The 27042-nt window shown below is 37.8% G+C and overlaps 1 protein-coding gene across 1 annotated transcript in view; it reads left to right on the top strand.

Moving 5' to 3' along the window:
- The window catches only part of TECPR2 (tectonin beta-propeller repeat containing 2), a 39617-nt gene that overhangs the window by 498 nt on the left and 12077 nt on the right, over positions 1-27042 (top strand). Inside the window, exons 2-17 of the mRNA XM_085225648.1 lie at positions 3137-3421; positions 3561-3689; positions 4083-4214; positions 5164-5321; positions 6354-6666; positions 7428-7560; positions 8920-9384; positions 10039-11024; positions 12307-12490; positions 13978-14151; positions 17542-17722; positions 19121-19262; positions 20067-20307; positions 20992-21081; positions 21892-22125; positions 25562-25710. Of these exons, the coding sequence (XP_085081774.1) occupies positions 3188-3421; positions 3561-3689; positions 4083-4214; positions 5164-5321; positions 6354-6666; positions 7428-7560; positions 8920-9384; positions 10039-11024; positions 12307-12490; positions 13978-14151; positions 17542-17722; positions 19121-19262; positions 20067-20307; positions 20992-21081; positions 21892-22125; positions 25562-25710 (3945 nt within the window). The 5' untranslated portion in view covers positions 3137-3187. The remainder of the gene's footprint in view (positions 1-3136; positions 3422-3560; positions 3690-4082; positions 4215-5163; positions 5322-6353; positions 6667-7427; positions 7561-8919; positions 9385-10038; positions 11025-12306; positions 12491-13977; positions 14152-17541; positions 17723-19120; positions 19263-20066; positions 20308-20991; positions 21082-21891; positions 22126-25561; positions 25711-27042) is intronic.

The raw sequence follows: 27042 nt of genomic DNA on the forward strand, positions 1-27042 counted from the left end.
GTGGATCGGCCTTTTCGCAGCTCCTGTCACCCTGCGTTGTTTCTTGTTTGTGTGGTTTTTTTTTCTCCCCTCTGCTTTCGGAAGAAACGCCAGAAATGCAGCATTTCGTGGGTAGCTCAGAGCCGTGTGTGTGTAGCTACCTGAAAACACGAGTTCTGGAATAAAAAGCGTTTGTAGCTAGCAGGATGTGTCCGAAGTCAGAATTTGTACCTCTCCAAAGGGCCTGAACGTAAGGATTTATTTCTATCGAAGAGCTGAACAGCAGAGCTGTACACAGAGGATGCCTGGTTCGGAGAAAAGCAGTGACGGCTTTGGCCTCTCGTGCTGAGTCTGTGACACACAGCCAACTGAGCGTCTGTCTGAGCGCAGGATTATCCCCCACTTTGGCCGTCCCTGTGAGGCAACGCTGAGCCTTCTGCATGGAAAGGCAGCAACAGCTCTGCTTTTCAAAATGCTTCACTTAACACGATACCTAAGTGCTGTCTACGAGTTGCAAAGGGAGGATTCTGATCTGGTTTTCCATGGGCAGCATCAGGTGTTGCCTGCGCTCTGCATCCGCTGCTTAGGGCTTGTTCCAAGTGGGTGCTGACGCGGTGCTGCTGAGCCAACAGCTGTCTGCAGAGACAGCCCTCGGCTCGCCTTTGGTTAACAAAGATAAAATAGAATCCTGATAATAAATAGGGAACTATATATGATGTGTAGGTGTAATTAGAGATTGAAGACCGTAGAGGAGAATGATTGCATTTACACAAGTGTCTGAGTGCGTAGGGCTGTGCTGCAATTCCCTGCTCCCTTTTACATTTGCTTGGCTTAGATAAAATTGCTTAATTAGCAGTATTTTTAGTAAAGTGGTGATTGGAGCTTCCAGTTATATTTTTACACAAACAGTGCAAGTACTCAAAATTAAACTAATTTCTTTGTTGACAAGAAATTGCAGCTTATTAATACAATTTCAATTCTATGGGATGAATAAGTTATGAAAAGAAAAATAAGCATTACTGTTTACAACTTCCTCATTAGAGGAAAGGGTGATAATGTTGTACAGTAATCTTAGGAGGAATGAGACTCCTAACCTGACTGCATTTTTGAAGATTAATTCAGTATACGACAAAAAATAATTCCTTACAGTGCTTTGGAATGGGGAGAAGGTACTATTATCAAATACTTCCCCATATATATATATTTCTTTTTTTTTTTTTTTTTCAATTCATTGTAAACATAGGAAAAAATGCAGATAGGGTTGCTGTAGAAGGAAGGAGAGTGCACTTTTTCTGAGTTATAGAAGTTTCTGTAGTTTGTAATAGGTTATTTTTTCAGCAGCTGCATTTGAGCTGTAAGGGTAATGGATGGAAAATGAGAGGGAGTGAATTTTGAGGACTGTGAGGTCCTTTGGCAGCTGGGAAATGTGCAATGGTTCCAGGTGCGGGAGCGTCTTAGCATGGTGAGAGACTGATGTCACCTCTTCAGCTGACAAAGAGGAATTAAAGAAATAAACGTGAAGTTCATGAAGCAGTAACTGGGGAGTTTATGGCAGAAGTTTACATTAGAGGAAGTTTTGTATGTATGGGACTCAGGGCAGAGTCTATGTTTCAGTTAAAGAAAAAGGAAAGTCAACCAGGAGGCATTAAAATTGCATAACCAGCAAAGCAGCATGGTTAGGGAAGCAAGCAGGAGAGTTCAGCAGTAGATTTTTTGATGTTTAGTTGTCTGTATGGATAGAAGGTAGAAAATATTAGGAGAAAGGAGTACTAAAATACAGATAGGAAACAGATGTGTGAAAATATAAGAGTGGTGATGTGCTTAGGTTGTTTGTAACTTAGTCACAACTCCATAAAGAACTCTTGCCTGAGAAGCAGTTCGGACACATTGGTCTGCTAATCCCCGTGATATGTTATGAAATAGGTGTCATGACTGTTGTAAACAGTGCCAGAGTGGAATTATTTTCTATCAAGCAGTAAGATTTACCGCAATTAAGAACATCTGATAATTGCTGTTAGCTTTTTCAGTGGCCAGTTTATTTTTTGTAACTGAGAACATAGGAGTCCAGGAACAACTCTTTATTCCTGCTGTCTTGTCTAACATGGGCTTGAATGGGCAATGCATCATAAGTAATCCCCTGGATTTGGTGGAGTTGCGTGTTGACAGCAAGTGTTGCAGGGCACAAAGCCAGCACGGCGAATCCTCTTGCACAGTAAGTGACAGAGCTTGGAAATTGAGACATCAGAGCTTTTCACAGTAATGGAGATATTAAACGAGTGCAGCAGTGTTATTTCTAATTTAGTTGAGATACGCTGTAAGCAATGTGTGAAGCTATGAAAATACCATTTTCATCCTTAGAGAAATACTAACTTGGCAAAATAGGACATACCACGCAGACTGTACGAGGAATCTTTTTCAGAACAATTTTCAGCATTTGTGTGTTTTGCTGTACTTCTGTTTCTTTTTTCCTTAAGGAAGTTACAACTGCTGAAGCTAAAGAAAATCTTCAACATTACTTGCTTAAGTAACTGTAGAAAGCTCTCTTCACTCCGGATATCCACAATTCTCCTCTTGGAAAGCTGCATTTGTTTTTGGGGAACTCTAAACCACTCTGTTAATTGGGTTTGCTTGTAGCAAATGATTTCTGTTCTTGAGGCTGGGGACATGGAGAATGGGGAGCTGAACATAAATACTAGATTGACACTTTGATCTCACTATGCCTACTTAAACAGTGAACATCCCGTGCTCTCAGTGCTGGCAAGGTTGAGGGGAGAATCTTCAGATAGATGAAGAAATAGTCCATGTGGATTGTTCCGTGTCAGGCACAGCCTGTACAGATCTTTCACTAGCCAACTGAGTTCAAATTACTCAATCTTCTCAACTTTGATAAGCTTGTAGCTGCAAGGAAAAAAGCTTATCCCAGAATTAGCAGTTACCATGCATCCTTAGATTACTGAACTGAAAAAAACAAGCTTATTCTGAAGAACGAGATTATTCTAAGAACAGCTTACGTCCCCTAGAAGAGTTAAGCTTTTGGTTTTTTATACCAAAAAAATCTGACAATTTCTGCATGCCTACTTGTTAGGCGGTGACTTTCTGTTAACTACTTATTATCTCCAAGGAAGTTAATGGATTATCTTTTGGTTTTGTCTTTCAGATTTCCTTATGCCATGAAGTAGATGTGTTTATTTCAGCCTTAAAATTACTGATGCCAGTGCTTGCTATGGCATCTGTGACTTCACCGGTTCTGTTTAAGGAGTTTTGTCCCTTATATTATCTGCTCAATGCCATTCCAACAAAGATCCAAAAAGGCTTTCGCTCTATTGTGGTGTACCTCACAGCACTTGATACCAATGGCGACTACATTGCAGTGGGAAGCAGCATTGGAATGCTTTATCTCTACTGTAGACATTTAAACCAGATGAAGAAATATAATTTTGAGGTAAATACGAACTTTTAACTGTGTTCCTTCTAATGAAGTTTTTATCCGTGCTAAGGTGCTCAGAATTGAGTGGCTATTCAAAACTGGTTCTTTGACTCTCAGTCACTCTTCAAGTTTTATGTATGGTTTCTTCCAACAGGGGAAGTGTGAATCTATAACTTTTGTGAAGCTGCTGAGCTGTTTTGATGATCTAGTTGCTGTTGGTACAGCCTCGGGTCGAGTTGCAGTTTTTCAGCTTGTGTCTTCATTGCCTGGAAGAAACAAACAGGTAAATCTTTGCTTTTGGCTAAACTGTGAGATTTATTATGGTGGATCCTAGTAGAGTATTATGGGGATTCTTTGTAATAGTGAAAAACAGAGAATTTTGCCTGATAAAGTGTGAATGTTTTATGCTTTATATGTTAAGCTTAGAAAAGCAGTGATCTTAAAACATTTTTTTCATTACAAAAGGAATTTAATCAAAAATTCTTCTGCTGAACTCATTTGTAATAGCTGACTGAGCTATTCAGTGGTGAGTTGTTTGTTATTTGTTTGTTCTAACAGAAATTAGAATGACTTGCATTTTTGGATTGAACCTCTGATTTATCTGTCCAAGTCACCAAGTAGGCGTTGTGTCTGTGTTTGCCCTTCATTCTTGTCTTTCTTTGGTATTGTTTCACAGCTTCGGCGATTTGATGTTGCTGGTATCCACAAAAGTAGCATTACAGCTTTAGCCTGGAGTCCCAATGGAATGAAATTATTTTCCGGAGATGACAGAGGGAAGATTGTCTACTCTGCCCTCGATCTAGACCATGTAAAAGACCTTTATTCTAATTTACAGCTTTCTGAGGGAAGGAAAAAAGCTTCTGTGTTGAAATACGTAGCAGTTAGTGAATTGCTTAATATCATGTAGTTAGTTGGATTGTTTTATTGGTGTGTGAACTCACGGGTAGATGTGCGTGCACCCGTGAAGTTGACCACTGGGAATCCTTTGCAACAGCTTTAAGAAATATAAAATGGGAAGGATCAGTATTTTTAGGATTTATTTCTGAAATAACTGTACACTTCTTCAGATTTCAGCAAATAATTTTTCCTTGCTTACTTGGAAAGAGTACAACCAAACGATGCAGCTTGCTGGTTCACTGGGTTGTTGGAGTACTTTTTTCTTTTTTCCAGCATCTCAGTCTAGAGCGTAGAATGAAAATAGGGTTGGGTTCTACTGGGTGGCTCTACTGTGTTACCAATGAGTGGGATTTTTCTAATCATTTGTGAATTAATATGGATCTGGGACGTCAACATAACAAGCACTAACTTGTTTACACTTTTCTTCACATACATGAAAATAGCAGCCGTCCTGATTGATCTGTGACTCTTGGGTGGGTTAGGTCTGCCAATGACTAGTATGACAGAAAGTTTTAATGTCACCAAATGTAACAGTATTCATAGCTTTCTGTAGCCTGGCAATGGAGGAGAAGGAAGAAAATACATATTTAAGGGTTTTTGTTGAGTTCAAATGAAATAAGCTAAATTCCCAGGGAAATTGAATTTCATTGTGCATACCAGCAGTCTCATGCTATCTAACAGCTCTCTTGTCTGCATAAAGTAGCTTTGTGTTCAATAAGTGAACATGATGGAACAGCAGGCCAAAAGTTGTTTTTTGCTTGTTTTAACATTTTTGAGCACGTTCTTTTCCTTAAAGTGTTCGTTATTATCATATGTTTTTAGAAAGTTTGACTGTTACTAATTTCATGTATCTTTAAAAGGGTGTTTGCAACTCCAGCCTTGTGCTGGAAGAGCCATCTTCGATTGTCCAGTTGGATTACAACCAGAAAGTGCTGCTTGTCTCTACTTTACAACGAACCATACTTTTTTACACAGAAGAGAGATCTGTCAAGCAAGTTGGAACACAGCCCAGAAAAAAGTAACCCTCATAAAATCTTGATGCAGGCACATTAGTTAATTCTAGCTTTTCAGGATGGATTATAGAAAGGGTGACCTAAGCAGTGAAATTAATAGAACAGAACAGTCCTCTTACAAAAAATGCAGTTAGAATAGCCATGTATGCTCAAACATGAAATGACAATTCTGCTTACTTAGAAAGTTGGTTGCAAATGTATTACAGTCTTTTTGTTTGCGGTGCAAAAATTATTTAAGGTGTTTTCTTGTTTAAATGGAAAGTGTTAAACTTTGCAGTCCCTCACTCTTCACTGTGGCTTGGGGTGAGCGACCATTGTAAACAGCGGTCTGTCTCATGGATGATGTATTACCTAATGCAGTCAGTGACTTAATTTTTGTTTTTTTTTTTTAACACCCAAAAGTGAATTAAAAAGGAATGTGTATAGGAGCCACTTAAGGCTAGGAACTTCTAATATGGCTTCCTGGCATCTTTTATTGTGTTATCATTCTGAAGAGGGTACTCAGTATTGGATCAGCATGACTGACTGCATCTGGAAGTATTGGAAAGTGACTCCTTAGAGGAGGTTTATAACGTATGTTTCATAAAGATAATAATATGAACACCAAGGACCCCCTTACTTTTTTACTTCTTCAGTGATAGTGTTTTTATGTGCAAAGGACAAAGATTTTAACAGCTGAGATCTGTTCCTTGCAAATAGAGGTTGTCAGTTTCTTAGTGTTCTGTAGTGGAGTTTTGCTTGTTTTCATCAATACTGAGAGAAGGATGGCTGCATAGTAGGATCTTTCCTACTTTTCATTTAACTTGTCTAACAGACTTGATGTCTGACACCTGAAACTGAGGGAAAACCCATGTTATTTGGTAGTACAGTTCTTGTCTTATGTGTATTTCAGACATTTGATGAAATACTTCAATTGAACAACATTTTAAATGTTGATAACCTACAGTTGCAAATTGATGAGTAAATTTATTAGTCTTAACGTTTGTTTCCGTGTTGTGTGTATAGCTTTTAAAATACATTCTTGTTTTGTATTTTAGCAGTGGCAAATTTGGAGCATGTTTTATACCTGGCCTCTGTAAGCAGACTGATCTGACGCTGTTTGCTGCCAGACCTGGGCTTCGCCTCTGGAAATCTGATGTTCATGGAACTGTTCAGGCCACGTTCATCTTGAAAGATTTATTTGCTAGAGGAATACAAACTTTTGAATTGTATCCTCGTTTGGAACCACCCGACAGAGGAAGTTACAGCTCCCCAGAGAAACACCTTGGGCTTGTTTCATGCTTTTTTCGAGAAGGATGGGTGCTGACCTGGAATGAGTACAGCATCTATTTATTAGACACCGTGAACCAGGTAGATGAATTTTATGGTTGCATATTCTGTTTCTTGCTTTTGTTTGTGCTTTGTCTTGAGACTCTTTGGGCTGTGTCCCTATGCTCCTACAATTTAGACTCATGCCGAAACCTAAAAAGGTTTTCTCTCTCTTCAGGTTGTTGTTACAAGGATATACTGACAATATTTATATACTAAATGTAACAAAAATATACTTAAAGCTTTCAGTCCAGATATTAACTTTGTAATCAATTTAAATACTTAGAAAAGGGTATATAAATATAAAATGTAGTAGTTCACGCAAAAAGAAACTTTATGCCTAGAAGGTATGCCTGAAACTATTTATTTCCTTTCTACAACTGTTGGTGTCAGCCAAAAAACTAGCATTGGATTTTATTTCTTATAGAAAAAGCTGCTGGCTATTTTGTCTTTTAAAAGTGCGTATGAAAATGAATGCAAGCTAGTATCTTTTTGTATAAATGATATCAAACACGAATAGTTTGGGGTTTCTTTGCCACCAAATTATGTATTATTGAAGTAATTGATTGGTTGAGACAGAAGTGATTAGACTCGTGGCATTAGAATGGAAATGAGTACAAAAATTGAGCTACGCCAGAGTTGCAACGTGCTTTCTTGTTTCTTTTTTTATTTTCTTTTTGTTAACATCCTCTAACTGTCTGTGTTGGTTAAATTTCAGTGAACAATTTGTTAAGAGCCTAATCTTGTCCAAGCAATGGATTAATCTGTAGCCAATTATTTCTGTATTTGGTGACTCCTTACAGGCTTTGATTGGTGGATTGGAAGGATATGGTGATATTGTGTCTGTGTCCTGCACCAGCAATGAGATTTTTCTCTTGAAGGGAGATAGAGACATCATAAGAATTTCAAGCAGACCTGAAGGACTGTCATCACTAGGTTTGTACAACTTAGCAAACTTGTGTATGTGCCTTGTGGAACATGATGTCTGTCATGCCTTTGTAGTTGGTTTTATGTTGTTATGTATTTGCATACTGGGGAAAAAAAACCAACCCAACCTACTACTTTCTCTGGAATTGCTTTTTTTTTTTTTTTTTTTTTTTTTTTCCAGAAGACTGTATTTAGAGCTCTGATTTATCTGCTCATCTGTCTCTATTGTCTGCAAGAGTGAAGGCATTAAGAAATTAATTACATTTTTTTGAGAGTTGATCAGTGTTTTTCTTACCAAGCATCTTTATTCTAAACAGTATTGCTTGAGCAATCTGCTTTCGCGATCTTGATGATCTACCTACTGCTTAATCTCAATTGTTTGGGTTGGCGATAATTGAGTGGGATGATTTTGTTCCACCTGTCATCACTTGTGTTCCAGAGGAAATCTCAGCCTTCCCAGCAATGACTAAAAAAAAGCTGGCAAAGCACCCGAAGAATATTCTTGAAATCTCCAAAAATAATTTGAAGGCTTTCTTTTCTTATTTGGTGACATCTGAGCTCAGCATCTGTGTTCCTAGAACAGTAAAAGGGATTAGTAATATTTCCTTAATGATGATACTTGCTGATTTCTCCTCATTTAAAAAAAAAAAAATGTAAACACCATTATCCAGCACGTTAAACTCACAGAAGGATTATTTATATATTTAAAAATCTCTTGTCTTGGCTTTCTATTAGCAAAATGCTAGCAAACATGCTGTGAAGATCTGTTGGATGTTAGAGATGCTAGAGCACTTAGTTTGATCCTCATGCTTAGTGATAGCTTTGGTCATTTAAATGGTTCAACACTCACAAACTTCTAGGTACTGTTCCCTATTTTATTCTTAACTTCCAAGCATAGTTGGGAAGAGTCTTCTTGAAATGTATTTTCTTCTCATTACCACAGTGATTTGATCTGGTCAATTTTCCTTGATCTTGGTGGATATTTTTTGATGTTGTTTGTTTGTTTGTTATTATTGTTTAAATTTATTTTGCTCAAGATACTGAATGTTTGAAGAAGTTGAAAACAGATGATGGTACTTCAGTACATAACATGGTTAGGTCTTCCTCTCTAAAGACCTGCTGCCATTCTCTTTGTGTAAACTTAAAAGCAGAATTTTCTAGTAAAGCTTTGATGGATTTGGACTTTGGAGAATTGATTTTAAATAACTTAATATAGATTTACTTGCATGAAATTTACACTGTATATGTATATGTAATTGAAATGTTGTGCACTAAGATAAAATACTTTGGATAAAGCTTCTTTTCTCTGAACACTCTCCAACCAAGTTGACACTCTAGTGTTTATACCTTTATTTTTCTTTTGGTCAGTTTCAGATGGGAGTTCAAAACTGCTGAATCCTTCAACAGATACAAGTCCTCATTTGCTGACGCCGATATCAGTAGTTGCATCTGCATCATCCACTCCTTCAGTGGAAACAGATAAAAAAATAGTTACTTCTCCCTCAGTTGTTGGTGATAAAAAAGACTCTTTAGTGAAAGATGATCTGGAAACTCCAGCGCTATTGGAAAAAAGCTTTGATAGAGTGGGAGACTTGAGCAATGAAACAAGAAAAAGGGGCTGCTCTGTAGCAAGTGAATCAAGAAGCAGGAGCAGTTCAGTAAATTCTGTGGACAGTGGCTCTAGTTTTATGATATGTGCAGACCAGTTTTCAGAAGCTCAGAGAGAATGTCAGCTTTCTTCACAACGGTTCAGCACTATCAGCTCTGAAGACTTTGATCAGGAACTCATTGTAAAGCCAATTAAAGTGAAAAAGAAAAAGAAGAAGAAACAAGGTAAGCCTCACAGAACTTTGCCTGCCACTGGTCATTATTAGAATGTGTCACATCTGGTACATCTCACCGAGTGCATTCTTGATGTGCTTTGTTTATCTTGCATTCTCACATAAAATCTAAGATCTGACATATTTGGAATGGTTGTGGTGGGCTTTTTATCTTTTAAGATGAGTGCCTGCTTTGAAATCAATACACTGATGATACCTTTCTTTTCAGATCTGTTTATTTTATTCCTTTTAAGTTTGTTTTGCTTTATGTAAACATGCTTAATATTGTAAGATATAGCTGTTGGTAATATACAGTGGGATTCTACTTCCAGTTTTGTTGGAGTTGTGTAATACCTATTCATCCTAAAGTATTTGACACTATTTCTCAGCCATTCTTTTTTAGTTTATTGAAAGAGTGTAAATAGTTAAATATTCTGAGAGTTTTTTTATGTGGATGTTGTAATTTTGAAATGTTTTGTTATTCAGTCATCTTTGATTTTATGTGTATCATTTAGTGTTCAAGTAGAAAAAATAATCAGTATGCCAAAATGTAGATTTAATTCTATTCTTAGCACCAATAAAAATATTAATTAAATCTTAATTAAACTAATATGACTAATGTCCTCCTCCCCTCTCCCTTTTATTTTTTTATTTTTTGTGAGAACAGAAAGTGGAACCAAGAGGAACCACGTCTCTCTGGAAGGTACACCGAATTATGAGCGTCAGCATTCCGGTGACAGCCCGCATTCAGTGAATGCAGATTCATTCTCTATGACATCCAGCCTCATGAGTGGAAGCATTGATCATTTGAGCACCGGGTCTCCAGATCAGGAAAGCATGTTCAGTGTGGAGTCCAATACAGTCCTGCAGGAAGATAACGGTTCAGAAACATTTAGTGTCCTACAGTCTCCCGAGTCTGCAACTGTACTAATTAACGAAGAGAATGGAGATACAGTTGACTTACAGAAACTTCCCAACAGTGACAGTGGCATGGGTACATCGACAATTATAGATGCTTTGACATCTGTCTCTCCTCCTATCCTCACGGAAGACTTAACAAGCACTGTTGTTACTGAAAATAACCATTGTGTGTTTTCTGCAAGCAGCGAATGCTGTCTTGGAAAGCTAGGCCAAGAAGAACAGGATTTTAGTACATTGTGTAAATTAAATGAAAATCTAGATAAAATGAAGCTGCAGGATGGTGAAAAATGTTTTAAACAGCCGGACCAAATGCTTTTGGAATGTAGCAGTGTACTTGGTGTTCAGACATCACTGATGCTGAATGAAAGTGATGAAACTGGTAGGGAAGACCGACAGCAGCATTCTCTAACGGACAGTGCTCTGTCAGTTCCTTCTGTTCACCACTTTGACATCTCTAAAGGTGTTGATTCAGAGCACAGTTCCATTTCTGGATGGAATTTTGAAAGTGTAATCAAAGCTAAATCTAGTACTAGCACTGCTGAATGGGTAACAAACACTCGTGAAAGTAAGGCAGAGGAGGAATCTGCCTCAAGTGATGAAGAGGATATTTATGGACATGGATTACCATATTCATCCTCAGAGACTAGTGTGCCTGAAGTCGGTGCTGAGCCTGGTTCCCAGGATATGGCCAGGATAAGCCTAGATGAAATGGTGCTGTTAAAATCTGATCAGGTATATGTTTTCAATTTAGTTAAAAATATTCTAAATCTCAACATTTTGAAGGAAAAAAAGAAAAAAAGGAGCACACTTGCATGTGATGACTATTCTTTACATCTCTAGGTAGGCAGTTTTCTTTTTGCTTAGTTCAACAAGTAAAACATAAAACCAAAGAAACATAAAACCAAAGCAACAATATGAGTCGTGACTCTTATGAAATGTGATGTATCAGACTTCAGAATGGTGGATGAGACCTTAGAAGCTGGAAAAGCTGTACTGTCTTCATAAACATTATTATGATTTCCAGTTGGACAAAAAGCTGTGTCATAAGCACATCCATGAAAGAGTGAGAAGTATTCATGCTTAAAGGTTGCTCTTTGTTAGTTCTCCAGTAGTCCGAGTCCTGCAAGATAGTGCTCCAAACTTCATTAACTTTGCTAGGAATTTAATACTGGTTATCTTTCATGGATGGCATCAGGTTAAGGTTCATTTTGCCTGCAAATACTCAAAATGGGGATTAATCTTTCTTTGTATCATAGACAGCAGTTAGTGCTATTTTAAATGCTGGTGTGTTTTCTTCTCCTGTTACCCCTCTTTTCTTAGTTGTTATTTTATGACTTAAACATAGCCAGAAGTAGGAATATTCTTATAAATTATAGAAATACTAAGATTAACTGTAAAATCTGTAAAACTGTAAAAAAACAAACAAACAAACAAAAAAAAACCACAAGGAGTTTTAGCAGAGGTCTTAATTGTTGCATGTGTTGAGATCGACCAAATACTTGTTGAGAAATGTTGAGTTTTAAGTTGATAGCATCCTATTTAGTCATAGCTACAGCCCAAAGTATAGAAGCCTTTTTAAATTAATTTTGGGCTGTCATATTCTGAAATGTAAGCATCTACACAGCATTTCTAAACAATATTGATCACATATGCGGATGACAGCATCAGCCTGGTCTGGTGGTTGGCAGTCCTGCACATAGCAGGGGGTTGAAACTAGATGATCGTTGTGGTCCTTTTCAGCCCAGGCCATTCTATGATTGTGTGATCCAGTGATCTAGTTTTCTTTTTGCTATAACTTTCGTTGTAGGATTTTTAGTTTGCAGTACATAGTATGTTAGAAAACAGTGACAAATGTAATTTTGTTTTACCCTAGGCATTTATTGATTAAGGTACATAAGAACTTTAAGTTTAGTGTTTCTTAAAATCAAGAACATGGCAGCTGCTCGTGCTTATACAGCCATTTTCTTGTGCAGTTTGAAGACATCTGCCACTGTGCTGACTGTACAGTTCTTAGTTTGCAGAGAGCTGGATGGGATACTCTGGCCCTGGCTATGGCATCCTGAGCCTGGCCATCTCAGAGAAGTATATTTGGTGCCTGGACTACAGAGGCAGCCTGTATTGCAGTGCACTTCCAGCTGCTGGGCTGCGGTGGCAGAAGTTTGAAGATGGAGTCCAGCAGGTGGCGGTTTCCCCTTCAGGTTGGTTGGCTTTTACTTCACTGTAACCTCATAAATACAGAACCTTAATAGAATTGTGCATTCCCTTTGCTTTTTAATTTTTTGGTACTTAACTTATTTGGTTAGATGAGGAAAAACTCAAAGGATGATTGCATCATCAGTACATCTGCATACCAGCTTAATTTAGCTGATGGTCTTTGGTGATGAACTTGCATCGTTTTTAGCTATTCAGATTGCTTCAGGACTGGTATGCAAACAGAAGTTGCCTTGCTATTTTCTAAACTACAGACTTCCTGCTCTGCCATTACTTTTCTTCCTCTGTCATCTCTAAAAGCAAATCAGTCTTTGCTTTGTGTAGAAGATTTGCTGTCTGGTTTAAGAAGAAAGGTTTTTTTCATTGAACTTGTATTTGACTTTTGTTCTATAAGAAAAGAATACAAGAGTGGCTGTATTAGATCAGAGTATAGATTCATCTAGCTCAGTATCATGTCTTTGAAAATGGACAAAGGCAGATGCCTGCAGGAAAGAAATAGGGCTAGCATGTCTGACATTTGCCCTCAGTAGTTCTAGATTGCAGTTGGTGGTAGCCTAACTATTTCTGTGAATTTGTTATCCCCACAGTTCCAGGAACTTACCCAATGTTTTCTTGAGTCCATGTGGATTTCTAGTATTCACAATTTTGAAATTGGATATATTTACATGAACATGTTAACACAAGAGTCAAAATGGAATCAAATCCTGCTTTCAGGAATTATTCAAAGGCAGTTAATATAATATTTTACTCTGGTATGAACCAGCATGGATGCTAATCAGTAGTTAAATTTGGAATTCCATTTGCTTTTCTTTTTCTAATTGGAGAAAGCTCCTAAGATGGATTTGTGTTTTTGAGTTTTGTCTACTTGTGACATGCTGAGAAGTAAACAGGTGATAGCACTGCCCACTGGTGTATGGCATGGTGCAGTCTGCTCAGGTCTTTGTCACCGATCCAACAAAGTTATGATTTGGATTACTAAAACTATTAGTATTTGTGAAAAGTGGGAGGAGTACAATTATCCCCTCTTCATATGCTTTTTTAGAAATCAGGAAGTACAATTTTTGTGAAAGGATTTGTTGCAGACATTATCAGTGTCTCTGTAGAGGTGCCAAGGATGTACTAACCTGGTGGGGAGACAGGCTGTAAGCTTAATCTCTTAATAGTGGGCTCATTTTACCCTGAAGTTTTGGTTGTTAGTTTTCAGTGTATATAAGTAAGAAGTGATTTTAATTTAAATACTTAAAAATCACATGGAATCTATAATGATAAATGCATTTCAGAAATTTCTGGAGAAGTTGGCTACTGGTTCTGTTCTTGCCTTTAAAAAGAAATTGCATGGGTTTATAAATCTTGCATTTTAGTTTAGTAGTTGTTTTTCCTACGTGTTAGTTAAGGTGTAGGTGGGACAAGTCAACATCTCTGTTGTGGTAATTTTTAAGTGATTTTGTGTTCTCTCTATTTATTTCTCATACAGGGGCTCTTCTCTGGAAGATTGAACAGAAGACTAATAAAGCATTTGCTTGTGGAAAAGTGACAATAAAAGGAAAACGACACTGGTACGAGGCTTTACCTCAGGCTGTATTTGTAGCTTTAAGTGATGACACTGCCTGGATTATCAGAACAAATGGAGATCTGTATCTACAAACAGGTACCTTTTGATTTTTGCAGGCTAAAATTTTAGAGCTCAAGTCTATTAAACAATTGCAATTGGTTTTAAACTTTTGTTCGCAGCCAAAACATAGAAAAGCCTTTTCATCTTGAGAAGTCTTTAGAATCAGTTGTGAGATTTTATTTGGGGCTGCTGAGGAAGCCAATTCATTGCCACTTGTTCTTTTTGTTAAGTGGAGTACATGTGATATAGAGGATTTGTGAAAAAGACATGGGAGGGATGCAGATAAATGAAAAAAGGATTGCAGGAAATACTGAAATAATTTTCTTGCCTTGAAAATGGCATGGTACACTAAAACAAGTGATCCTCGAGTGGGTTCTGTTTGCTTGCTTGAAGGATTTTAATAAAGTTTTAAATAGGAATTTGAGATGAAATTAGATAGTGTATGGATGTTGACAGGAAATTCAAGTGTAGGGGAGACAGTGCAAATGAAAGCAGAAGCTATTTGTTTTGAAAATAATAATCTGTTGGAGGTAAAATATACCAGTAGATAATGAAAGGAAGGTAGTGTGAGATGGAAGACCATGAATGGATTCAAAAGTGTTGAGAAATGGTCTGTGGAGGAATGGAAGGGGCTAGGGAGCAGCACTCTAGAGCTGCTTTGTCACTGGCTATGAATGAGGAAGGATCAGAGACAGGGGTAGCAGCTTTGAAGCGACGGCCTTAGATTTATCTGCTTCAGCACAAAGAGGAGAATACATTTGGAAGATTTTCTACAGAGAGCATTCAGGCCAGATACATGCAGCTAAAGGGAAGTCCATTTCTAGGATGAAGTTTGGGCAAAAGGAATTTGAACAGAGAACTGAGTTGGTAGAGAAAAATCACAAATAATGTGCTGAAGGAATTATTGTTCAAGTAAGAGGACAATGAGTAAAGGAAAAAACAATAAAATATATTAACACAGGACACTATTTCTAAGTAGCTGTCAAAATTCTTATTTATCTTCCATTTAGCTTTTGTTTTTTAATTTCTCTTGTAGATTTCCTTGCTGTAGTGTAATATAGAAATTCTTTTTGATCAAGAAAATTGAATAGCATTATTTCAAATACATTCTGCTCTTAAATTATTTTCTTTTAGTATGCTTGGTAGTTAGAGAGAAGTCAAGTGGCCTGCCCAAGGTCACATGTATATTGCCAATAAGCACAGCTAACAGTGATAGAGAGTGAACTTGATGCCAGTCATACAGGGCTCTGTGGGGGTTTTAATCAATATTTTGCTTCCCTGTGAGAGATTGGTTTGATTAAATCAGCTTGCATTCTGCTATTCTTGGCTTCTAAATTTATAATTGCCAAAAATAAATTCTCAGTATATGTCTTGTTAATGCGAGGCAACTAGTGATAATAGTTGCTTCTTTAGGATCTTTTCATTCCCCATATTCTAATGGTTGTTTGGAATTTAGCAATTGTCTTCTTGTTGTTCTAAAATATCATACAGTTATGAGTCTATTCCTACTTCGTAGAATTGTAGAATGGTTTCAGTTGGAAGAGACCTTTAAGATCATCTAGTTCCAGGCCCACCTGCTATTTGCAGGGACACCTCCTTCTAGACCACATTGCTCAGCACCCCATCTAGCCTGGCCTTAAAGGCCTCTAGGAGAGGGCATTCACAGGCTCACTGGACAACTGGTTCTGGTGTATCACCACTCTCACAGTAAAGAATTTCTTCCTGGTATCTAGTTTAAATCTACCTTTTTCCAGATTAAAGCCATTTCCTCTTGTCCTGTCACTACATGTTCTTATAAAAAGTCTCTCCCCAGCTTTCCTTTAGACCCCCTTCAGGTACTGGAAGGCCACTATAAGGTCCCCCTGAAACCTTCTCTTGACTAGGCCAAAGAGCCCCAGCTCTCTCAGCCTGTCCCTGTAAGAGGAGGTGCTCCAACCTTCTGATCATCTTTGTAGCCCTACTATGGACCTTTTCCAACAGCTCCATGTCCTTCTTTTGCTGGGGACCCCAGACCAGGACGCAGTACTCCAGATGAGGCCTCACAAAGGTAGAGTAGAGAGGGACAATCACCTCCCTGTCCCTGCTGGCCACCTCTCTTCTGATGGAGTCCAGGATACCATTTGCTTTCTGAGCTGTGAGCGCACATTACTAGCTCATGTTGAGTCTTTCATCAACCAACAATCCCAAATCCTCCTCAGGGTTGCTCTCAAGCAGTTCTCTTCCCAGCCTGCATTTGTGCTTGGGATTGCCACAGTTGCAGGACCTTGTGCTTGGCTTTGTTGAACTTCACGAGGTTGGCATGGGCCCACCTCTCAAGCCTGTCCAGGTCCCTGTGGATGGTGTCCATGTTGCCTACAAAGATGTTAAATAACACTGGTTCCAGCACTGATCCCTGAGGAATGTCACTCGTCAGCAGTCTCTACTTAGACATTGAGCCATTGACCAAACTCTCTGAGCATGACCATCCAGCCAATTCCTCATCCAGTGAGTAGTCCATCCATCAAATCCATTTTTTCCCAATTTGGTGAGCAGGATGTTATGCAGGACAGCATCAAATGCTTTTTATAAGTCCATGTAGGTTATATCAGTTGCTCTTTATCCACTGATGCTGTAACTCTATCATAAAAGGCCACCAAGTTTGTCAGGCACAATTTGCACTTGGTGAAGCCGTGTTGGTTGCCACCAATCACCTCATCTTTATTTTCCGTGTGCCTTAGTAGGGCCTTTAGGAGGGTCTGTTCCATGAGCTGCTTTTTTAGTTAGAAGCATGAAAAGACTGAGCAAAAGCTTTATCTGTTAGGGTGTTTCATATAGGTGTGTAAATCTGTCTTCAGTGTAAATGTGAAAAAGATGCGCGTTCCTCCAGGTTATGGGTTTAAAGATGTAAACTGCCTGTAATCTACAGAACCTTTCTCCTTTCAGTACTTCTTGCTGTGGTATGCTCTTCTGAAATTGTTCAGCTGCCTCTATGCAGATCAGGTTGTTTCTTCTTGGCATGTTTGGGACAAAAATTCTTGTGGTGGTGTCTTCAGCGCTTCTCTGAAGTCTTAACACATTTTGTAAATGGAAATTCCTGATACTGACACTAGAGGGAGAAAAGGAACAGAAATGATGGTGCAGGACTCGTAGGCTCTGCAAGATGTTGAAGATGTACAGTGTTTGATTTCTTAAACTATAAATCCAGCGATATTAGAGGAAGTGATTAATAGTTGATTAAAAGAGCAGACTATCAAGACAATAGTGATCAAATGAGAAGTGTTAACATCAGAGAGATTTCCCCCAGGTTTTTTTATTATTATTATTATTATTATTATTATTATTATTATTATTATTATTATTATTATTATTTTTCCTGTTGGTAGCTTTTTCTCTTTCAGTTGCAAAAAGTCCAAGTTTGTAAAGCAATCCTCCTTTTCTGATTTCTAGGCCTGAGTGTGGATCGTCCTTGTGCCAGAGCAGTAAAGGTTGATTGCCCTTATCCACTGTCGCAGGTTACATCCAGAAATAATGTTGTGTGGGCATTGAGTGAGCAGCGGGCCCTGCTCTACCGGGAGGGAGTCCGCAGCTTTTGTCCTGAAGGAGAGCAGTGGAAGAGCGATATTGTCAGGTAATGACACTGCAGCAGGCCAGCTTCATAACCAGAATGAAACAAGTTGTTTTCATGTTAGAACTCCTTGATGTTTGCAAACTTGTTACCTGAACCTTGCTGTGGATAGCATGTGGGTATTATATGTCTGTATATATGCACACGTATCTCCTTTCAGTCTTTGTGTAGATGTATCCAGTGTTTTTCTGTCTGATGAATGGCTTTTATGCAGTGAAAGAAACCACTGTAAACAGAAGTAATAATTCAGTTAAAAGTAACTTTAGGAAAGTGAGAACAATGCTTAAAAGACTCCTAATAATGTGCGATAACATGACTTCTTTGGTTGAATACTTTCTTTAATCTATGCTCTAATGGCTTTAATGTACTTTCTAATGTACTTATTTTTTTCAGACTGAATCTCAGCATTGTCTTGCCCACAGCTTTTCTACTTTTCAGTCACAAATTTTTTATAGATATTCTGGGTAATTGTTATTTCGCTTCCTAGTTGATCCTGTGTTCAGAGTAGGTAGTTTGTGATAAATTTAAAAGCTCCAAGTGTTTACTGTTGGCTTTGAGAATCAGGAATACAGTCTCTTGTAACATCAGCATGAAGCAAGTATAGAAAGAAATTCCAGTTCTTGCAGTCGTATGACTTTATTTCCTCCTGAATGCCCTGTTGTGAAGTTCCAACCTGTTACCTCCCAATCTGGTATTTGACTCTTCTTGAAGAGACTGAGGATATATTCAGTGTTTTGTTATAATCTGAAATTTGCATATCATTTAGTCAGTTTACTTAAAGAAGATGTTTGCTTGGCCTACAACTTACATATGCTTTTTCATAATGTTCTTCTTTTTCATTATAAAATAGCAGAAAGAAATCCGTATTTGTTTTTAAGTTCTCAAGGAAAGTTCTCAGAAAGAAATAGCATTGTTGCCTACTTGATCTTATCAGGTATTTAACATCTGATACTGTTGACCTTCTGAGCTTAAAGATGATTTATTTTGCGGGAAACTTGCAGTCCAACTCAGAACTTATCTCTGCTTTGTAGTTAGGTTCAGTTTTCTGCTAATATTGATCTGTGAATAGGGTGAGGAAGTTGAAGGAGATGTATTCATGGAGCTGCTTTACCAGAAACTTAAGCTGTTTATTTATTAACTACTGAACAATTTATTTTTTATCTTATTGTTATGTTTCAGAGTTTCAATCTTTAATGGTCTTTAAAGGAGTTGTATTTTGTTGAATGGTTTTTACTTGTGATCATTCAAATTTATTAGTTTGAGTAACAATAACTGGAAGTTTGAAATCAAATGTATTTTTGAGCTTTTACAGTTTAAACTGCTGTTAGCAGCTTCCTGAAAATACCACAAGCCTAAATTTGAAGCAGAGGTTTTAACTTTTATTCTGATTTGCATTTCCAGTGAAATGCAAGCTTTGGAACCAGTGTGTATAACCCTTGGAGATCAACAGACATTGTGGGCTTTGGATATCCATGGAAATCTGTGGTTCAGAACTGGTATAGTTTCAAAGAAACCCCAAGGAGATGACAACCATTGGTGGCAAGTAGGCATTTATTTATTTACTTCATTTTTTAATTTTGCTTTCAGTTTAATCTTCTACCCAGGGTTTGTTTTCTCACAAGTTTGTAAGCATAAAATTTAGTGAATTGCACAATAAATAATAGCATTCTTTATTCACTGTACTAAAACTTCAGGATGACTATGGCTGAAATCCCTTTTCATGTTACAGAAAAGAGGAAAACAAGTATTCCATGGTCATCCAGAGCAGCATCATGGTAGCTTTCAAGAATACAAGAAGCGGTCTGCCAAGTTGTATCAGTGCTACATGTAGCTTGATACCTTAGCACAGACTGTTTTTCTTCTTGTGCTCTCAAGCATTTCTTTCCTTTCTAGGAGTACCCAGACCGTTGTCATCCTAATTGACCATGATAAAACTTACGCAATTGATCATTTAGATCTCTTCCTACCAGGTTTCTGCCATGTGACTTAAATTGCTATGCTATGGAGGTTTCTCTCTTCCTTTTGGTGAACTGGAATTTCACCTCTTAATTTGTGGGGTTTAGTTGGAGAGAGATGATTATTCATTCATCTCAAAACGTAGGACTTTCTTAAAATGCAGATTTTAAAGTAGGTTGTTAGGTAGGAGGGGTTTGTGGTTTATTACCAAGACTTGCTTAATCAGAATGTACCATATATTTTTTTCTCTTCCAACACTTAGAAGTCTTCTAATCTTGTGATAGATTTCCTCTACAGAAAACAAATAAATGGAGTATTTGGTAATTTAGTGGAATATTCTGTCTTTCACCCCAAAGCTTAGTTAGTGATCAGTAACACTTTTCTTTTCCAGGTAAGCATCACTGATTATGTAGTGTTTGACCAGTGCAGCCTGTTCCAGACAATAATCCAGGCCACACATTCAGTGGCAACAGCAGCTCAGGCACCTGTAGAGAAAGTGGCTGACAAACTTCGAATGGCGTTTTGGTCACAGCAGCTTCAGTGTCAACCCAGCCTCCTTGGAGTTAATGGCAGCGGAGTCTGGATCTCTTCAGGCAAAAATGAATTCCATGTGGCAAAGGGAAACTTAATAGGTTAGTGTGATTTGAGTCTAATGTTCTCAAATTAAAAAAAATAGGAGAAAGTAACTACAGTTCGATCATCACAGGAATAATCCATGGTGAGTCAGGGCAGCTTTAACAAAGCAACTCCACATTTGAAAACGGTTTCTTTAGCAAACGGTCTGAACTTTCCCATCCAAAGGGAAATATTTTTCATGACAAATTCATTGTACACAAATGGACTGTACACAAGTTACTCCTTTTAGTACTTGTGTTTGTCTCTTCTCTTGGGTGAGAAGGCAGTCTTATGCTACTGTTCCTGTTATATGCAGGCATAATGGTTCACAGTTCAGGATCAGTGTGACTACACAGAACAGCAGTGTTATGGTATTACAGCAATAATGAAGGAATGCTTTATTTTTCCAAATATATTTTAGTACATTTTTACTTAGATAAACATTAAGGATAGGCATATACTACTGTCTATTTAAACTCATCATCCATTTGGTCTTCTGTTGAAGATCATCAATTTTTTCCCTTCTCTTTTCCTGAATCCAAATTCTTTGTGAACACACAATAAGCATATGTATGTGTTGAGGCAATTTTCTTTCCAAAAAACAGCTACTGAAGATTGGTGCAGAAAATTGTGTCTAGATAATATTTGAATTGTAACAGAAAATTAACTTGCATACTGATGACACTTTTCTTTCCTTTCAGGCACTTACTGGAATAATATTGTGCCTCGTGGTACTGCTTCAGCCACAAAATGGGTTTTTGTGTTGGCTTCCCCAGCTTCATCTAAAGAAGGTTAGTGAATCAACAGTGTGGGCCTATAAGGCCTAACTTTAATTAGAGTGGAAATGATGGTGTAAGTAATCAAGTATACTGAGTTACTTCAGGTTTTGGTTGCCTTTTTTGTATACAGGGGTTTAAAATGTTTGAAGTAAGATGGGAATGATCTGAAAAACTAGTGGAGTCGTGTCATTCTGACTTTGGTGCAGTGACATCCAATAGAGAATAAGTAATCCTATAGGAACAGGAACTTTCTAGCTTGCTGCAGCATGCATTGTCAGAATTTGTGATGATATGAAATCCTGGAACGTGCTTTGCTGCAATGCGTGTCCTAACCAACTACTTTTCCTGTCAGTACAGCTGTTGCAACAGAGTTTCACGTTTTATTGGTAAAACTGTGACACTGACATGAAGGAATTCTACTGTTGGGTGATGCAGTTGCTAACAATTGCAGCTGAATACACTAACCTTATTGGCAAACATGTATAATATAGAACTGGGAAGGTATGCTGGTTTTTCAAAAGCAGTTATCAAGAAAGCAAGTAAAAAAAGAAGGGAAACCAGTGCACTCTTATGTGTGCCTTCTCCATTTTAGTTTCTTCATGTGAGAAGGTTTTTCAAGTGAGATCATTTGCAACTTACTTGATGTAAGGGGGGAGTATTTCAGTGCCTAAATAAGCACTTAGGATGCTTATTTGTACTTGGAAGTCTTAGATTAAGATCTTTATTTCTGTCTTCAAATGTACAGATCATTTTCAGAGGAAGAATTAACTTTCTCAGAGTAGCTTAGGAATGATTTTAATAACAGAAATCTCCTTACCATAGGAAGCTTTTTGTGGCTGTGCCAAAGCAACAAGGATCTGTTTTGTGTCAGTGATCAGAGTCCTCAGTTTCGTCCTTCTACGGTGCAGCTGCCACCAGAGACTGAAATGGTGCACTATTCTGCCTGCCAGGATGCCATTTGGGGTTTGGATAGTCTTGGGCATATATTTATCAGAACTCTTTCACCCAGCTGTCCAACAGGGATGCACTGGACAAAACTGGATCTCTCTCAACTAGGTATGACATTTTTATTGAGTAGGCTATCTATTAACTCTAAGAAGAGAGTGTTTTCTTTCAGGTACGTCTTTGTTTTATTGACCTGGAATATTACATTTACTGGATTAAACAGTGCTTTACCATAAAGTACTGCTTTGCAGCAGGGGTCTGTAAAACATGATAACCAATCTGTGGATGCTTTCAAACAATGATCTCTGTTTGCAGGACACTTTTTAAGCTTTTGTGCTACTTACAGTTTTTAAGTTTGAGACCATTCAGCCTGACACCATGCAGTGCAGATATACCAACAGCTTTAACTATTTCTCATACTATAAGCAGGGTAACCATAATCACATGGCCCTGGGCAGTTCCCTACCGAAGGCCCTGCATTTTGTGGTAAATGCATTCTTAACACTGACTAAAAAAGCTTCGTTGGGATCTTGGTAAAGAAAAACTGTGCTGTAAGAATTGCATCAGTCATAGGTGATACAGCTGATGACACTCTTATGTTTGAGTTGATAGTGATCTCATGATTCAGCATAACGTTGACAATGTGCTACTGGTTAACTGCCCTTTTTATTTGGTTAGGAACAGGAGCAAGGTTGTCTGACTACATTTTGATCATTAAAATATCCTCACAGTTTGGCTCTTTGCATCAGAGTTAGGAGTAGTTCTGGCCAGCTCCACTGGTTGTATTCTAATTGGATTTATTTCTTTGATAATTTGATTGTTAGAATGCTCTCTTCTCTTTATGATAACCTGCATTCCTATTTCAAGAGAATGTAAAAAAAGGAGAGACTCTGTGCCGGAATAAATTTAAGCTGTTTTGTATTTTTTTCCATTTTTAATGGCAGTATTCATGATTGTCCCAATGAGCAATTTTGTCTCTTGTATACTTCACATGAAACTTTTCTAATAACATCTTTTAAAAAGAATTTATCTACAAGTGATAAAACACATTCTCCAGACCTGACAAATGGGTTCCAAGTCACTGATTTTACCATAATTTAAGCAATACTCCATGCCTTTTGTCTCCACTGACCTACAGGGTAGGTTTGTCTGTACCATCCTTCTCATCTTGCTCAGTAGAGATTAAAATTTTCCTCAAGATACCATTGCTTTCCAGCAGTTTAGATAATAGCTGCAAAACTGAAGTAATAGCTCCTTGATGTTGTTTGCAAATCTCAAAACATTGGTAAAGGCAGTCAGTGCTAGCAGACTGTAATACCTGGTGTACTAACTTCAGCAGTTCTGGGGTTCAGCCATCACATTCAGCTGTTCCTGATAGCTTTGTGGCACACTCTGGTGACACTGTGGAAATCTGGGGTCAGGAAATAATTCAGACAAAATAATTCAGACACTTTGCCTAACTTGGTACTGTGGGTTAATTATTAAGTATGAAGAAAATTTCCTGTTTTTTTTCCAGTTAATTGCATCTGGTAGGTCACTGCTGCATAGCCACAGTTGTAATCTCAGACTTGTATTGCACTAATGGGACTGAAGAAATCCAGAGAATTATTGCTACTGTTCAAATGTGTGTTTATTCTCACTCCTGAAATATTAAGACTGTAAATGGAAGAGCAAGCTGCTGTAAAGTGAAGTTCAGAATTCTCTGTGGAAATGATCATGTTGCCATCAGTTACATGTAAATATTAGTATTCTGTTGGTAGTACCTTCCTCTTGCCTATACACTATGTACTGGGAGTACTATCTAGTAAATTATTTTGATTAGGGCTCCTCTATCAAGGTTTCTAAACACAGTAGAATGACCTCTAGTCCTCAATTATAAATAATGTCTCTGAATTACACTACTTTTTCCTAAGCTGTGGTTGAACGTGGTTAGCACGACCTTCTCCTAATCTAAAAGCAGTAAGTGGGAAGAGAGAGAAACCCCAAAACATTTACATAAGGACTGCATTTTTGAATATCAAATTGTACTGTAGACGTAAATAAATCAGCTATGCCGAGTAGGTGATATGTGATTCCATGTCTGAGTGCTGCAATGCTTGTTTGGATCAGAACACTTCAACAGCTGAGACGTCATGTGGCAAAGCCATTACTAGCAGTTGTACTTTGTTCCAAGGAATCATAACGTTTTAAATAAAAGCTGGACTTTGTTGCTGAATGTCAAGCCTTTGCCTGCAGCAGGAAGTTGTGCTGGATGTTCTTACCTGAAGCAGTTGAAGTTTTTCTGTATGGTTTTGTATGATATGCCATTCCCCAGTAGGAAGCTGGAAAATGAAAGGGAATTCTACGGTGAGATAATTCAAATTCCATTGATTCAGAAAGTTAAGTAATTTTGGTTGATGCTGAGATATTTACAATTTCAGTTAACTGAAAGATAGAAGCTGTGCAGTCCTGTTTGTTACCTGTTCCTTGCCCCAGCAAGCCTTCCTGAATATTGCATTCTGCAGGAATAAGTGCTTTAAACTCCTCCTTATGGGATAAAATCGTACCCTCTCCTTGAGTGATGTAGTTTACAGGGATTTATTCCCAGATTCACATCACAAAATAGAAAACTGTTACCAAGAATGGGATATCCCAAGAGGTGCTGGCATGTTCAATCAACCAGCAAGGCCTATTTTTAGTCTTTAGTTTGGAATGTGACCAGAGCATTCCTTCTGTGGTATATCTGCACTGGTTGAGTCTCTCTTTCTGTAGAACATGTTTTCCATTGCTTGGCATTGTGTTGTCCCAGTGCTAGAAGGCAAAAAAAAATAAATAAAATAAAATAAAATGTTACATATATTACATCACATGGCTATTCTGAAATGAATGTGAAGGAGTTCCAACTGGCCGTTAGCTAGCAGTTCTGTCTTTACCAACTTTTAGTAACAAGACTGATGGGTGTGATTTAGTTATGCAAAAAAAAAAAAATAAAAATCCAAAACTTAGATATTTGGGAACTTTGTCTTCATTGTGCTGACTTGCATAGAGTTAAAATACTGCTGTACTTCTGACATAGAAGTAATAAATAATAGATATGTACATGGAATATAAACCCACTTGAAAACCAACTCCTTTATTTCCAGATGTGACACTGGTATCTTAACACAGAGATGTACAATCCATGTGCTCTTGTATTTTTGAAGTACTGGTAGCATTAGGATTGTTCATTGTTGAATGTATGACTAAACACTGAAAAATACATAGGCATGGCCAGATACAGAGAGAAGTTCACATTAGGTCATGTGAAAGTTTGTCTAGACACTGATAACATTTGTTACAGAACTTTTCCTCTGCTTGAATTTGGTTATTTTAATAGCATATTCATAGTGTGCTTTAGAAGTGGCAGTGTCCTGTGACTTTAGATATTTATTTTTAAATTTAAGAGAAAAATTCCTCCCGTGAACTACCTCTTGGTTTTAATCATTACATGCAGTTGTAATGAAAGTGCACATTATTAACTGAATGTGAAATTAAAATGCCAGGTTGCTAACAGCCTTTTTATTGTTAGGAGCTGTGAAGCTGATCAGCTTGGCCTGTGGAAATCAGCATGTATGGGCGTGTGACACCAGTGGTGGTGTTTATTTCCGTGTAGGAACCCAACCTCTTAACCCAAGTTTGATGCTTCCTGCATGGATAATGATTGAGCCACCTATACAGGTAAAATGTTGATTTTAATTCTTCATAACACAATGCTTTAGCTCTATGCCTTTGAAAAAGGAATAAGTTAACACTTAAGGAAAACAATAGGGCCAGATTTTAATTGTATGTCTTAAACCTTTGCTCCACGTGTTCAGTTTCAACATTTACTTATCTTCACCAAAAAAAACCAACCCCACAATCAAAAAGTCAGTACAGTGTACTCTGAATGTACTGCCTTATTACAAATGCATCTAATCCTTACAAATAACTTTTTTCCAAAAGTGGAATTTTTTTTTCTTAGCCAAAAATTTCTCTGATAGTAATGCAGCAGCTTTATAGGCATGTAGTAAAATGCAACCTTGAAGTGTATATTGAATACCTTCTTGTTTGCTAGCCAAGAGGCTGAACTAGAAAGCAGCACTAAGCAGAGGGTTTGGGAAGGCTTTGCTCATGGCGTAGTGCCTCCTGCCTCTTCCTTTATTCTCACCCTTGTGAGTCTGGGATGCTTGCCAGGGTGCAGTGCCTGGATCTAGGGACTCTTCTTATCACCCAGTGGTTAGAACTGTTCAGTACAACTGCAGTTTTTTTCCTCCCTTGTTCCCAGAACATGCAAATAAGGTATCCTTTCTACCCGCCAGCTGAGAGGATCAGGGTGGAAAGAAGCCTTCTAAAGTATCCTAGGACCCTTGCTTTCTGAATACGTTTCTCCAGTGTCTGTTTTCTTATTTGATCTCTTCTTAAACCTCAGTGCTGCTCAAATGCTTAGCAAGTCAAGCTGTGAAATGAGTGTAATTCTGTATCATGGTTTGGGACTGCTGTAAGAGAGTTGACCTCTGAGTACCAATTTCATTCTTTGCTCTTTGGCACAAAATCAGTTGAGCTGTCTGCTGATCTAGTAGCACTGGATGTGTTTGCACATTCGATTTACATTGTGTTATAGAATTTCTTCTGAAGATTTTGAAATATGTGGTACTTTTAAAAGATCTAAAAAGATTTTAAAAGATACTAAGACATAGAAGTAAATCTCTGGCAGTGTATTTGCAATAGTTTTTTTTTGTTGTTGGTTTTTTTAACATCATTCTCTTTGGCTGCTAGGAGATAAGCAGAAGTAAGTTACTTCTGTCAATCTTGGGGTACAGCAGCAAAGAAGGCCCAGGAAATGAAACTGCAGCTTTGCATCTCATCAGTTAGCACAGCACTGGTTAGGCTAGTTCTTCTGTGTTGGGAATGTGTCAATCAAGCCTAGAGAATTATATCTTGTTTTGCAGAATAACAGAACAGGATGATAAGTATTAAATTACTTGAGTGATACAACAAGGGATAGATTTAACTGCTGAAGAATGGATGTTT

The sequence above is a fragment of the Meleagris gallopavo genome, chromosome 5 (genome assembly GCF_905368555.1).
Source record: "Meleagris gallopavo chromosome 5, MGAL_WU_HG_1.1, whole genome shotgun sequence".
Taxonomy (NCBI): Eukaryota; Metazoa; Chordata; class Aves; order Galliformes; family Phasianidae; genus Meleagris; species Meleagris gallopavo.